The 12,859-nt window shown below is 52.9% G+C and overlaps 1 protein-coding gene across 1 annotated transcript in view; it reads right to left on the bottom strand.

Moving 5' to 3' along the window:
* WNT7A (Wnt family member 7A) overlaps positions 1-5,550 on the bottom strand; it is a 103,573-nt gene extending 98,023 nt beyond the window's left edge. The window contains exons 1-2 of the mRNA XM_059688291.1: positions 5,179-5,550; positions 289-515 (exon numbers count right to left, since the gene is read on the bottom strand). Coding sequence (XP_059544274.1) covers positions 289-515; positions 5,179-5,249 — 298 coding nt within the window. The 5' untranslated portion in view covers positions 5,250-5,550. The remainder of the gene's footprint in view (positions 1-288; positions 516-5,178) is intronic.
* Positions 5,551-12,859: the final 7,309 nt, after the last annotated feature.

Below are 12,859 nucleotides of genomic sequence, written 5' to 3'. Positions count from 1 at the left end.
GGTAAAATGGCTAATTTTAAATTTGGGCTTCAATTTAAAAAACAACATAAGTGCCATATCAACCAGTTAGTATTCAACTCTGCCATACAGGGCCAGGGTGGTCTGGATTCAAACCAGAGAGCCAACTCTTATTAGGAGACCTGAATTCAAGTCGCAGCCCCTTGAGGATCCCACAGTGGGGTCATCCCAGCATGGGCAGGTGAGGAGTCCCAGAGGGCTCCCAAGAGTATTCTGTCAGTAGCTCGTAAGACCCTTTTTGCCTGTTTGCAGTGTCCGGTGAGCACGTACCCACTTTGAGCTCCTTCCCGAAGACGGTGCGCTCCCCCAGCGCGGAGCAGTTCCAGCGGCCATTGCGGAACTGAAACTGACACTCGTCCAGGCCCATTTGTGAGCCTTCTCCTATGACGATGATGGCGTCGGGCCGGCTCTGGCAGATCGCCCGCTGTCTGGGAGCCAGGCCTGGGATCTTGTTACAGATGATGCTCGCGCCCAGAGCTACCACCGAGGAGAAGCCACTGGAGCAGGGGACACAGAGAGAGGGAGCATTAGGCTCGCAGGGTGGGGCACGGACTATAGGTCCTCCCTGGTATCCATCCTTGGCCACCTCACCTCACAGCTCCCAGCAGGAGTCGCCCAACTTTTTTGATACTGCACCCCAACCCAGGTTTATTCACCTGTGGTTTCACATTGGTTTCTGTGTGGGGTGTATATACAATATTAGTGAGGCTTGAGTTCCTTTTTCAATAGCAAAAAATAAGATGATGTATATCAAACATAAATGTTGGAACTAAGCAAGTCGCCTTTCTAATTATGGTAGGTTTCAACTGAGATGAAATTTAAAATCATGCAAAATGAATCCCAATATTGTTCAGAAATCATCTTTATGTGGGAAAACGATAAAGGCAAGCAATTGCCTCTGAAAGGTTGGTGGGTACACAGATGTTCACTTAAAAAAACAACTGTTTGTACATGTTTTATATACTCTCTAGTATGTATGTGTATGTTTTATTACCAAAAAATATTTAAGCAGAAATTGTGAATACAAGTTCTAGGTTTGCTCCCTGCATGCCAATGGTGTACATGTAGCCTCCTTTAGACATGACTGGCCTAGAGGAAACTTATGTCTATTCTGGAGAGTCATTCACTGAATAGACACATATCAGACATCTCTCAGGTGCCAAGGCCCTGCACTTGAAGAGCTACAGAGGGAGACAATGTATGCACCATAAACAAATACAACAATCCATTCCAGACAGTGGTGCACACTACGGAGCCTAAGTAAAGATGCTGTGATGGCAGCAAGGGTGGGCTAGGGAGGGAAGGGACAGAGCCGCTTTAGATGGGGTGGTCAAGAAGGGTCTTCCTGAGGAAGTGGCAGTGAAGCAGGGACCTGACTGATCAGCAGTGGAAAGGTATGGGGAAGAGTATTTATGGGCAGAGGGAACAGAAAACGAAGTCATGGAAGGGGACAAGCTTGGGGTCTCCAAGAAACAGAAAGAACCCATAGAAGGTGATGCAAACCAGAGCTTAGGAAGGAAGACAATCTGGGGGCAAAAGACTCAGGGCTAGAATGTTCTCAGGTATCAGAAAGCACTGAAAGGCTGTAAGCATGATACTGACAGTGTCCCATCTCTCCAGCCCCATGGGAGAAGACTATAAGATGCCAGGACAGAAGCAGGGATAGTGGGCAGGCAAGAGGTGGTGGTGGGTTGGCCTTTGGGGATGGCTGCAGATGGAGCTGACCAAACTTGCTATGGACTGATGGACTGATGGATGGGGTGGAGCTAACAAGACAGATGCAGAAGGTAGAAAGATGGGCATCAGTGTGACTTGTGGATACCTGGCCTGAGGATGGGGCCATTTCTTAATATCAAGATAACCCCAAATAGGCTCAGATGGTAACCCTAATGATGCAGGTAGTCCTTCATTTGCATAAAAATGGCCCATTCATATGGAGTTTCCTTTTGTATAACCCTTGTCTACTTTGAAAGAGATCTCACCCCAGATGTCTCACTGTAGTTATAATAATAAGAGCTTCCACTTATTGAGGGCCATGGCCAGTCACTGGACTAAGTGCCCCATGCTTTCCATCCTGGAGCTCAGGCATGGGAAGTTGTTCTGGAATTGGGATTTCTTAAAGCGCAGTTACTCTGTGTCAATAGCACCAGAGATGAGCTGATCCCACTCCTTTCCAGGTGCCTAACTGACCACTCCTGTCCTTTTTCCCTCTGCTCCTGCCTCACACCAGCTTCTTCCTATCTCAGGCCCTTTGTCCTTGTTGGTACCTCTCCCTAGAAGCTTTCTCAGCCCCTGAGCTTCACATGCTTGGCTTCTTGTCATCATTTATGTGACCTTGAATCACCTGCCTTCTCACCCCTCCCCTCCTAACTTTCCATCACAATCTCCGTTTTGTGTTTCTTAATACTCTTGCTACTCATGGTCCAGTCCTCTGAAATGTCTTAATGTGTGTGTTTGTTTTTCATTTGTCTGCTCACTTGTTCATTGCCTTTCTCATTAGACTGTGAGCTCTTTGAGGGCAGGAAGGCTGTCTGCCGGTTCACTAAATGGTCACTGCATAAATGGATTGTAGAACTTTAAAAATGTCACTTAAGGTGAGCACCTCCTTCCCAAACATGGACTTGACTGCCTCAGTGAACTTTTGCAGCATCCCTAGTATGTGTCAAGTCTGTATGGTGAATGCTGTCACTAACATTAGCCCATGCGACCTTTCTAAACAGCCCTGTTGGGCAAGACTCACCATATCTATTTCACATGTCTGAAAACTGGGGTTCACAGAGATTGAGACATGGAGGCTAGCAGGTAATGGATTTGAAACAGAAGCTACAGCCATTCATCTCAGCCATTAAAACAGAGTCTACACAGAGCCAGGATGTTTGAATTGTTTGAGAAAGAAGTGGCACAGAAAGATTAAGTGGAGGTTCTATCCATAAGTCAGGAGGAATCTTTGAACTCTTACCTGACCACAAGGAAATTCCTACACCAGCAGAGCAGTGTGATGATATATTAGGGTCAAAAATTCATAGGAACAATAGGCTCCTGGCTAAGTGGTCAGAGCTAGGGTGCCATGTAAGTTTCCTTCGCTTACTAACTGTGTGACCTTGGGCAAGTTACACTTCCTCTCTGTACTTCCATGGCTAAAATGAGGATAATAATAATTAGCCCCCACCTCACAGGATTGCTGTAAAAATTAAACATGTTAAAACATGGAGAGTGCTTAGAAGATGTTGTTGTTAAAGTTATTATTATTATTATTATTATTATTATTATTAGATCTGATTGTCACAGGGGCTGGTGCTTCAATCATTGGAACTATCCAGATAAAATAAGAATACCACAGATGTCCTGCCATCAGAAGGAACCAGTCATATCTGGGGAACTAGAAGGCCTCTTAGGGACTTCACCCCGCATGCTCATTTTACAGATAGATAACCCAAGGCTCACGGAGCAGCAGGGCCTGGTCCCAAATTACCCTGCAATTCCTCCCGACCTGGACCTCTTTGGGCCCCAAAGGGCAGCTGCTGGGCCGCAGTTCGGCTAGCGCCCTTCCTGGATCCCTCCCCGGGGTCAATGAGGTGCTGGCGCCGGCGGGAGGTCGGGCAGGCGGTGCAGCCAGGGGAGGTTATTTTCTGTTGTTTTTCCTTTCTCTCTCCCCTCCGGGTCCCTCCACCCCGTTTCTAATTAAAAAGAAGATAAAGCCACAAGCGGCCAGCGCCAATCAGCCAGACCGGCTTCCTGGATGCTAGATGCGCGCGTGGCGGCGGGTGAGCGAGCCAAAGTGAAGATTAAAGCAGGTGAGGGGGGGGGGGGGGAGGCGGGGGAGAGAAGCCACTCAGCCGCGGGCGAATCAATAACACTTAAAACACACAGGAGGCCGGCAGTGCGCGGGCCCCGCAGCCACCTCTCCGCCCGCGGTCGCCTGCTCTGCCAGCAGTTGGGGCTGGCGGGCCGGCTCGTTAGCTCTGTGCGCACTTGCTTGCTTCCACTGCGGGTCAACCTGAGAAATCCCTGCTCCAGAGACGCGAGGTGGGCAAAGGGGAGGAGTGGTAGTGACAAAACACAAAGGATCTGCCACACACCACCCCTCGCAGCAGCCCCGGCAGTCAGCCCGCCCCTCCCCAAGCAGAGCAGTAAGGAGGTTCCCAGCTGGGGGTGGGGGAGCAGGTTATGTGCAACCTGCCAAGGTGGCCCCATCAGCGCCACAACCTCTATCAATCCTTAAAGCCCCCCTCCCGGCTTCACCCTTCCGTGCTTCACAGGCATTATCTCTTAAGTACAAAGGGTGACTGGCCGTGCAAATGCAGCTCCAAGACCCGTTTGGAGCCCCCACCCCAACCTTCCAAACAGAGCCCACCTCCATAGAAATGCAGTGGTGACTGGGGGAGGGGGGCTGCTCCGCCCGTGCGCAGACCGATTCTGGCACCCAGTTTTAGGTTAGGGTGTCCCGCCTTTCTAGGGCGCTGGCTCTGCGAGCTTGCCTCCTTTGGTGTCTCGGAGCCAGCTCTCGTCCTGTCTCTCTGCGTGTCTGTTTCGGCTAGTAGACGCTGTCCCCTTGGCCTAGGAAAGGCTCTGGACGTCCGAGGGTCCTTAGCAATCGTGTAGTGCCAGGGTTCTGAGCAGGGTTGGTGTTTTTTGTCCAAGAACATCCCTCCCTCTGGGTACCTGTTCCCTGTTGTTCGGACGGCCCCGTCGGCCCCGTGGGCACTGCCCTGTCTCTAGGAGCGTTTGTGTCCGTGCCTCTGAGGCTCTGGGGGATGAGTTCCCTGGGAGCAGTTGTGGTCCCAGATACCGACACAGTGTTCCTGCTGGACCTGCTGTTCCCATGCCCGGGACTGAAGGGCCTCTGGGATTGGCTAACCCTAGCCCCCCAGGCTGGAGCGTCCCTACTGGCTATCTCTAGTTCTGAGGGCTTCCAGACTCAGACATCCTCAGGATGGCGGGTCTACCAGCTCGTACCTCTCGAACTGACTTACAACAACTGGGGCGCCTGCCTGCGGGGGGGCCTTTGTGCACCCACCTCTCCCGCACCCTGCCCACCCGGCCTCTCTGATGGGGCCACAGAAGTTGGCGGCCGACGGCGGCTCTTAGGCAGCACAGCCTTTCCCCAGGCCACGCCAACTTTGCCGGGACACGCGTGCAGGGGCTGCGAGAGGCCCTTACCCGATCCGGAGGTAGACCATGCCCAGGCTGAGAAAGAGGTGGCCCAGGCAGCGCCGCGCTTTCCGGTTCATAGTCCCCCCTGGTCACCAGGGCCGCGGGCCGAGCTGTGCTGATCCCGCGGGCCGACCCCGGTAGGACAATCAACATAGCCCGCCCGGGAGGTGCGGGCCGAGGCGTCCCCAGGGCCGTCTGTTCGTGTGCCCGTCCGCGCACTCGGCGCCTGAGCCTCTCCGGGAACGCGGGATCCACGGAGCGGGAGGAGGGAGGGAGGAGCGAGCGCACCGCGGGGCGACGCCGGACTGCGCGCAAGCTGCTGGTGCGAATGTGCGAGGCGCGGGGAGTGCGGGGACCCTGCAGCCGCCCGGCCGGCCCCTCCTTCCTTTTTTTCTCACTCCCTCCCCTGCCTGCCCCCCGGAACGCCCGCCCGGCGCCCCCGCGCCCCCGGACCCAGCCGCCTGCTCCCGGCGCGCGCTCACGCCTTGCCCCTCGCGCTCGCGAGGCGCCCTCTCTCGGCTCTGGGACGCGGAGGCGGGTGGGGAGAGGTGGGAGGCTGCTCGATCCCCAGAGGTGGCTAATTCGCAAGTTGCGGGATGAGTGGACGCTCGGGGACTGCACTCGGGGCGGAGGAGGGAATCAGGGCTTGGGTGGGAAGCCTTGGCTCTGGCCTGCTCCCCGGCCTCCTCGCCTGGCCGAGAGCTTGGAGCTGGCTGTGGGGTGTTAGGTCGCACCCGGGTTCCGCCTTCCCCGGGGCTTCCGAGACCCTCTTGGGGAGGGCACCCCTTCCTTAGAGCTAATGGCGGAGCGGGATAACTGACTCAGCATATTCTTCCCCCATCCCTGTCTTTTCGATGGGTGATAGCAAGTGGGTGCCCAGATTGGGCAGCCTCCTCTGGAACCCAGCTCCTAGTGGACAGTCAGGTTGAGGCCCGGATGCCCCTCACGGAATCTAAACGTCGGACCGCGGAGCCACCCGAGAGCACAGGGCTCAGAGCGCACCACGGGGCGACACCTGGCGAGCATAGCAGGTGTTACAGCTTGGCCTCACTGGGGGACTGGGTCCTGGCTGGCCAGAGGTGCTGAATCCTTCCTATGATATACACTCCCGTCCAATGAGCTGGGTGCTGCTGAACTCAAGTTTCAGCTGAAGAAATTGAGGCTCAGGGATGCGACGGTGTTTTCCCAAAGACCCCGGCTAGCGAGTGGCAGAACCCGGTTAGAAACAAGGCTACCTCCACCACACTCCATCCCAGGCCATGCCTGCCTCTCCTCTATAATTGCTTTTTCATACCACGCACATGTTCCTTGAAAACTACCGTTCATGCGTTCATTCACAACCCACAAATGCCTGTGCCCGCCATGGTGGGGGAGCCTAGGCTATGAGGAACAAGGGAGACAAGGGTCTTTCTCTCTTGGAACTTGTGAAGGAGACAGACCAAACGTAAACAAATGCAAGTGGAGATAATAAAACAGTTATGGGAGAGACACACTGTGTGATGCATGGTTTGTTTTAGATCCAACAAGGTGACATTCCAGCTGAGATCTGAAGGACACAGGATTTAGGGGACTGACATTTCAGGAAGGAAAGGTGTTGGGCATGAGCCCCAGGAGGGCACTGGAGCTGCGGCCAAGAAAGAGAAAGAAAGCCATTGAGGTGGGAAGGATCCCATGCAGCTGTGTGGCCATGTCAGGGAGCCTAGATTTCAGTAGGAAGTTTAGCAGGAAGACATTGGAGGGACAGGAAGAAGGGTGACTGGTGTGTTCAAAAGCTCCCCTGGGCTGCCGTGGAGAACCCCCTGAGGAGATGGGAAGGGCTGGCCACAGTGGAGCCAGGCAGACCAGGGAGCAGGTCCAGGTACGAGACACTGGTGTTTGGGGGTCAGGTGGTGGTTTTGAAGCATGGCACAAAATTATTAGACACGCCTTCCATTGAGAGGTGGGTTCTCTGTGCTCTCCCTGCTTGAATTTGGGCTGATTTCTGAGGATTTCGACCAACAAGGTGTGCCCAAAGTGTTGCTGCAAGACTTGCAAGGCTATGTCATGAGAGGCAGTGCAGCCTCTGCCTTGGCTGGAATGCCTGTTAGAACCCTGAGCCACCATGGAGGTCTGAGGCGGCCACGCTGTGAGGAAGACTAGGCATATTTAGAAGCCATGTGTAAGTGCTCCAGTCCACAGTCCCAGCTGAGCTCAGCATTGGAGTCACCCAGCTGGGTGCCAGACAGTGGGTGAAGGAGCATCCATTCAGTCACTCCTGCCTGTGAGTCTTTGCAGCTAAGGCTCTGTAGACTGGCTTCTGTGGTCGTCCCCACTGTGTCCTGTCCAAATTGCTGAACCCCATGATTTGTGAAGATAATGAAATTCTCATTTTGGCCACTGTGTTGCTGTTACTTGTGACACAGCAATCCTAATTGGAACAACTAGGGTGGAAGTGGGGTGCAGAAAGGAGGGAAGACACTGGGCCTGGACTCAGTGGAGAAGGGTAGGGGTAGGGAGAGAGAAGAGAGGAATGTACATTGACTCTTATGCTAGCTGGAGTCCTTCATGGATTGAGATGCTAATGAGTGCTGGGGTGAGGTGGCTGGTGAATTGAAACAGCCGAAGATTTGAGAGGCTACGTCACAGTTTGTCTTGTCAGGTTTTTTCTCCTCCTGTCTCACCCACAGATTTCGTCAGCATGGAGCCCTCAGCAGTCTGCCTCCGAAGCATTGCTCAAATGTTACTTTCTTATCTATATGTATCACCATTCTCTGAGACCAAAGATTCATTGTGTCACACTCATAACCCGGATGTTGGGGCAGGAGCTGGGGACATAGCGATGGATCCAGTAAATCCAGGGTCTACTCTCCTGGAGTAACTAGTCTGAGTGCTGACTTAAATCACCAAACACACAGCACTTGCTATGTGCCAGGCACTCATTTAACCCTCTAACAGCTGTTCTTCTTGTTAATATTATTATTATCATCATCGTTACCTTCATTTTACAGTATGGGGAAAGCAAATCACAGAAGGATTAAATAAAGTTACAAACTCCCACTGCCCAAACATGGTGGGGCTGGGATTTTAACCTAAGGAGTTTGGCTTTAACATCTGCCCTTAACCCCGCAATTCTGCTGCCCATCTAATGGAAAAGACAGACTTGGGCCACTGCAATAAAAAAGGAGGTGTTAGGCATAAAGCTGGGGGATGCACAGTGGACTGTGGAAACAGAGACAAAGTCACCAAATCCAGCCTGAGTGAATCAGGGAAGGCTTCCTGGAGATGCTCCTACCCTGGGATCCAGAAGGAATGAGTTAGTGTTAACTAGGTAGAGGTTGTGAAGCCAGAGAAAGCAGGGCCCATGGTGGTCTGATGGGTCTAGAGAATAGAACATTAGGGACAGTGGGAGTGGGGGAAGGTTTCAGAGAAGGGGCCCAGCAGGAGACTGGGGATACATTTAGGGAATATTAATAAGTTTGAAGCAGTGGTGTCACATGATCTGATTTCTTTTTCAGAGGCTCAAAGCAGCTCTTATTGGGGCATCAATAGAAAGGGGCAGGAGACCAGAACAGGTGGTAAAACAGTTATCCAGAGAGAAAAGCCCCAGCCTGGACAAGGGTAGTGGCAGATGGCATGGAGAGAAGCAGATGGATTTGAGAGCAGAATCGACAGGATGAGGAGACTCCAAGGACAGGATCCTATTCTGTGAGACAGTGTGTAGGACTGGTGAGGGCAACATGGAGCTGGGATGGGAGAGGAGCCAGTTGGAGGGTGATGAACTGGTTGAGAGATTGAGGTATCTGGAGGTTACTGGGAGGGCAGCTGATTGTATGTGCCTTGAGCTCAAAACGGAGGCCCTTCAAAGGTGCCAGACATCCACAGTGAGAAGCAGTGGTCCTTCAAACCAAGATGAGGATGAGTGTTGTGGGAGGCCAAGGAGGCCCAGTGCAGAACCCCAGGAACTCAGCATGAGTTAAAGAACCAGCTGGGGAAGAGGAGAAGCTAGAGCCAATTGAAGAAAACTAGCCAGGGATGAAGGCAGTTACTCGAATTGCTAGAGAAGGAGCAAGGAGTTTTTAGGGTCCAACCTTGCAGGGGGCAAGGACTAAAAAGGGTCCAAATCATCACGCTGATTTCCAAAGGTCTTCACAGTCTGGCTCCAAACTCCCTTCCAGCCTCCAGTTTTCCCAACGCTCCCACCCCCAAGTCCTCATCACAGCAAATCGGTGGGTTGCCACTAACATTTACAAAATGGGAATGGACCAGAAAGCAAGAGGCATCCTATCTAATAAAAGAGAAACATGGTAATTAGCGTACGACCGCTACCCTTCCCATTGGCTAATCAGGGTGATATGCAAATTAACTGCCAGTCAAGATGGCGGCCGGCAGCCAGGCAGCTTGAAACTAACATGAGGCTTGCTTGCTTCAGTGACAGAGGACTCCAACGTTCCCCGCCTGCCGCTGCAGGCCTCTGAGCTGCAACTCTAAGCAACTATGTTACAAATATAGAAGCTAAACAAAACCCCAGAAACCTGCTTTAGCCCGGGCTTCAGGCAGCAGGATCGCAACATTGTTTCAAATACAGAAGGTAAACAAAGGCCAGAAACCTGCTTTCAGCAGCGGAGGCCTAAGGCCGGAGCCAAGCCTCAAAGCTAAAGCTGGCCCAGAATAAAAAAGAAAAAGATAAAAAGGAGCAGTTGGGAGCTTCAGTCACCCGCCAGCCTGAAAACAGACCTCAGCCCCTCACCCAGACTGTCCAGGCACCCCAGTGGGGACCCCCACCCTGAAGGGTGTGTAACCAGCTGCAAACAGCCATCATCCCCTCACCCAGGCTGGCCAGGCACCCCAGTGGGGACCAGCACCCTGATCCAGGTGGTGCCCCAACCCCCACCCCACGGGCCCTGCTCTGTGTGTGATGGGGTAGAGCCATAACCTCCCCATCGGCCCTGCCCTGAGTGTGACAAAGGCGGCACCCCAACCCCCTGATCAGCCCTGCTCTGTGGGTGATAGAGGGTGGCGCCCCAACCCCCTGATCCGCCCTGCTCTGTGTGTGACAGGGGGCGGTGACCCAACTCCCCTATCGGCCCTACTCTGTGAGTGACAGGGGGGAGCTCCCCAACGCCCTGATGGGCCCTGCTCTGTGCGTGACAGGGTACGGAGCCCCAACCCCCGATGGGCCCTGCTCTGTGCGTGACAGGGGGCAGCGCCCCAACCCCCGGATTGGCCCTGCTCTGTGCATGACGGGGTGGCACCACAACCTCCCCATAGACCCTGCCTTGAGTGTGACAGGGGGCTGTTCCCCAACCCCCCAATCGGTCCTACCCTGAGCGTGGCTGAGGATGGCATCGCAACCTCCCAATCCGCCCTGCTCTGTGCATGACAGGGGGCGGCGCCCCAACTCCCCAATCGGGCCTGCTCTGAGCCCAACCAGGGTTTGCACCTAGGGATTGGGCCTGCCCTCTGCCACCCGGGAGCAGGCCTAAGCCAGCAGGTCGTTATCTCCCAAGGGGTCCCAGACTGCGAGAGGGCACAGGCCGGACTGAGGGCCCCCCCTCCCCCCGGGCCCCCCGAGTGCACAAATTTTTGTGGACCGGGCCTCTAGTTGTATATAATAAAGTTTTAACTGTGTGTGTGTGTGTGTGTGTGTGTGTGTGTGTGTGTGTGTGTGTGTGTTGTGGGTTCTGATATTTTTTTAAAAAGTTGAGAGACTTTTTATTCCACCCTGTTATTCTTTTGCATATGCCTGGAATGCCTTTCCCCTCCTTTTCACTTGGCAAACTCCTAACTCATCCTTCAAGGCCACCCAATAGGAACTCATCTGAATAGTCTTCCTTGACTAACCTCCTTCTGTCCTAGGCACCCTGGTCTCTTCCTCATTCACACATTCTTCAAACCCACACTGAAGAGGAAGATGTGTGGGGCCTTGTGCTGGGTACAGACACAGCAGGAAACATTTGAATACATGTCTCCCTTTATGCTCCAGGGCCCCTGAGCTGGTCATGGTGGAGACCTCGCACACCCACCGGATTTCTGGGCTCATGGCCCTTCGTCTTCCTTTACCACACAAGCTCCCTGCCAATAGGTCCCTGGTCCTACAACTCTGTATCCCAGCACCAACATCAGCTGAGGACCATGGCTTGATAAAAAGGTCATAGACTTTGGTGTCTGAGTCCTAGATCTGCCACTTAATAGCTGCATGATCCAGGACAGTTGGGGTTTTTTTTGTTTTGGGACTTCCTCTGGGGTAAATAATTTTCAGGTGATTTATCTTTCACTCAGTGGGGAGCCCCACCCATGGGGCAACCCCATCTGACTCGTTCAAAGACCCCAAACCAAGTGAGAATAACTGGGCATGTCTCTTTAGCGAGGGCAGTTCCACTTTCAGTCACAGGGGCCTGGACTGGGGCATAGGCACAGTGGACCAGGGACTCTGGCTCCCCCTGTTGACTACAGAGGAGAGGTGGTGTGGATCCCAAGGACTGCAATTAATAATTATTTACAACATGCATTGAGTTCTGCTCATTCCTTACCACACTGCTATAAACAAGGGCTCTAAAGGGGTTCAAATTCTGGCTCCACCATTTGTTATTTCTGTTACCTTGGGAAAGTTGCTTAACTCTCTCCTTTGCTTCAGTTTCCTCGTGTGTGAACTGGGGATGGTAACAGTGGTTTGAGATGCTATGTAAAGGGCTTAGAAAGCTGCCTGGAAATGGTGAGTGGTGTGTACGTATTTGTAACAAATTAATGGGGACACCACAGCCACCACTTGTTGTCACCACCCATCAGGAATGGATGTCCCTATTGAAGACAGTCTCCATTGATGAATTCAGGGCCTGGGCTGTAGAGAATTTATAATTGCTTCTTTTGTTTTCTTCATTTGTGCTTATAAGAAAGCTTCAGCAATACAAACCAGAGAAAAAGTTTTTATTACTAAAGCATTTGGAGCAGCTGGGAGGAGTGGAGGTTCCAAGGCCCCAGGCCCCAGTGATGTGCATCTGGGGATGGCTGCTGAAAAAGAACACTGGGACATAGAACATGGAGGCATGAGTGTGGGGCAGAAGCTCTTCTGTGGGAGCCAGGAGAATGAGATTCTCCTCCCAGCGTTGTCACTACTGTGTGGCTTTGAGAAAGTCCCTGAAATGGAACTTCTCAGATACATCTTCCCAGGCCACTCATCTCCAGTCTCATCTCTAGCTCCCTTTTCTCCCGCCAGCCACTCTCCTCCCTTTCAGCACTGCACCACAGGGAGCCCTGCCTTTATTCCCACTATTTCTTTCTTGCCTCTTCTCCAGCACTAGGAGAGACTCTGAGATCAGGGCTAGCACCGTCACCACTCAGCTTGCATAAGGAGCTGTGAATGAAAGGGGCTTTGTGGGGAATCTCGGCTAGTGTGGCCAGAGAAGGCCTCTCTAAAGGGGAGATGTGCTGAGAACTGAATAACAAAAATACTGTTTACAATTCAGTTCTTCCCTTGAAGCCATCCTCACCCAAGGCTATTTACCTGCACAGCCCCAGCAGCCCAGTCACAGCAGCCGTCCCACTGTGTGCTGGTTGCCCCTCACCTGAATGAGCACTTCCAGAGGAGGCCCCGACCGAGAGACAAACTAGCCCACAGAGAGCAAAGAGTTAGGAAGAGGAGGTCTTGGGGAGAAGTTTGCAGACGCTATTCAGGAGTTGATAGCAAAGCCTGTAGACTTGGTTCCACAGG

Source organism: Myotis daubentonii, chromosome 3 (genome assembly GCF_963259705.1).
Source record: "Myotis daubentonii chromosome 3, mMyoDau2.1, whole genome shotgun sequence".
NCBI classification, from domain to species: Eukaryota; Metazoa; Chordata; class Mammalia; order Chiroptera; family Vespertilionidae; genus Myotis; species Myotis daubentonii.
Note: the sequence above shows the minus strand (reverse complement) of the source record. Positions and strands in the feature narration are given on the sequence as shown.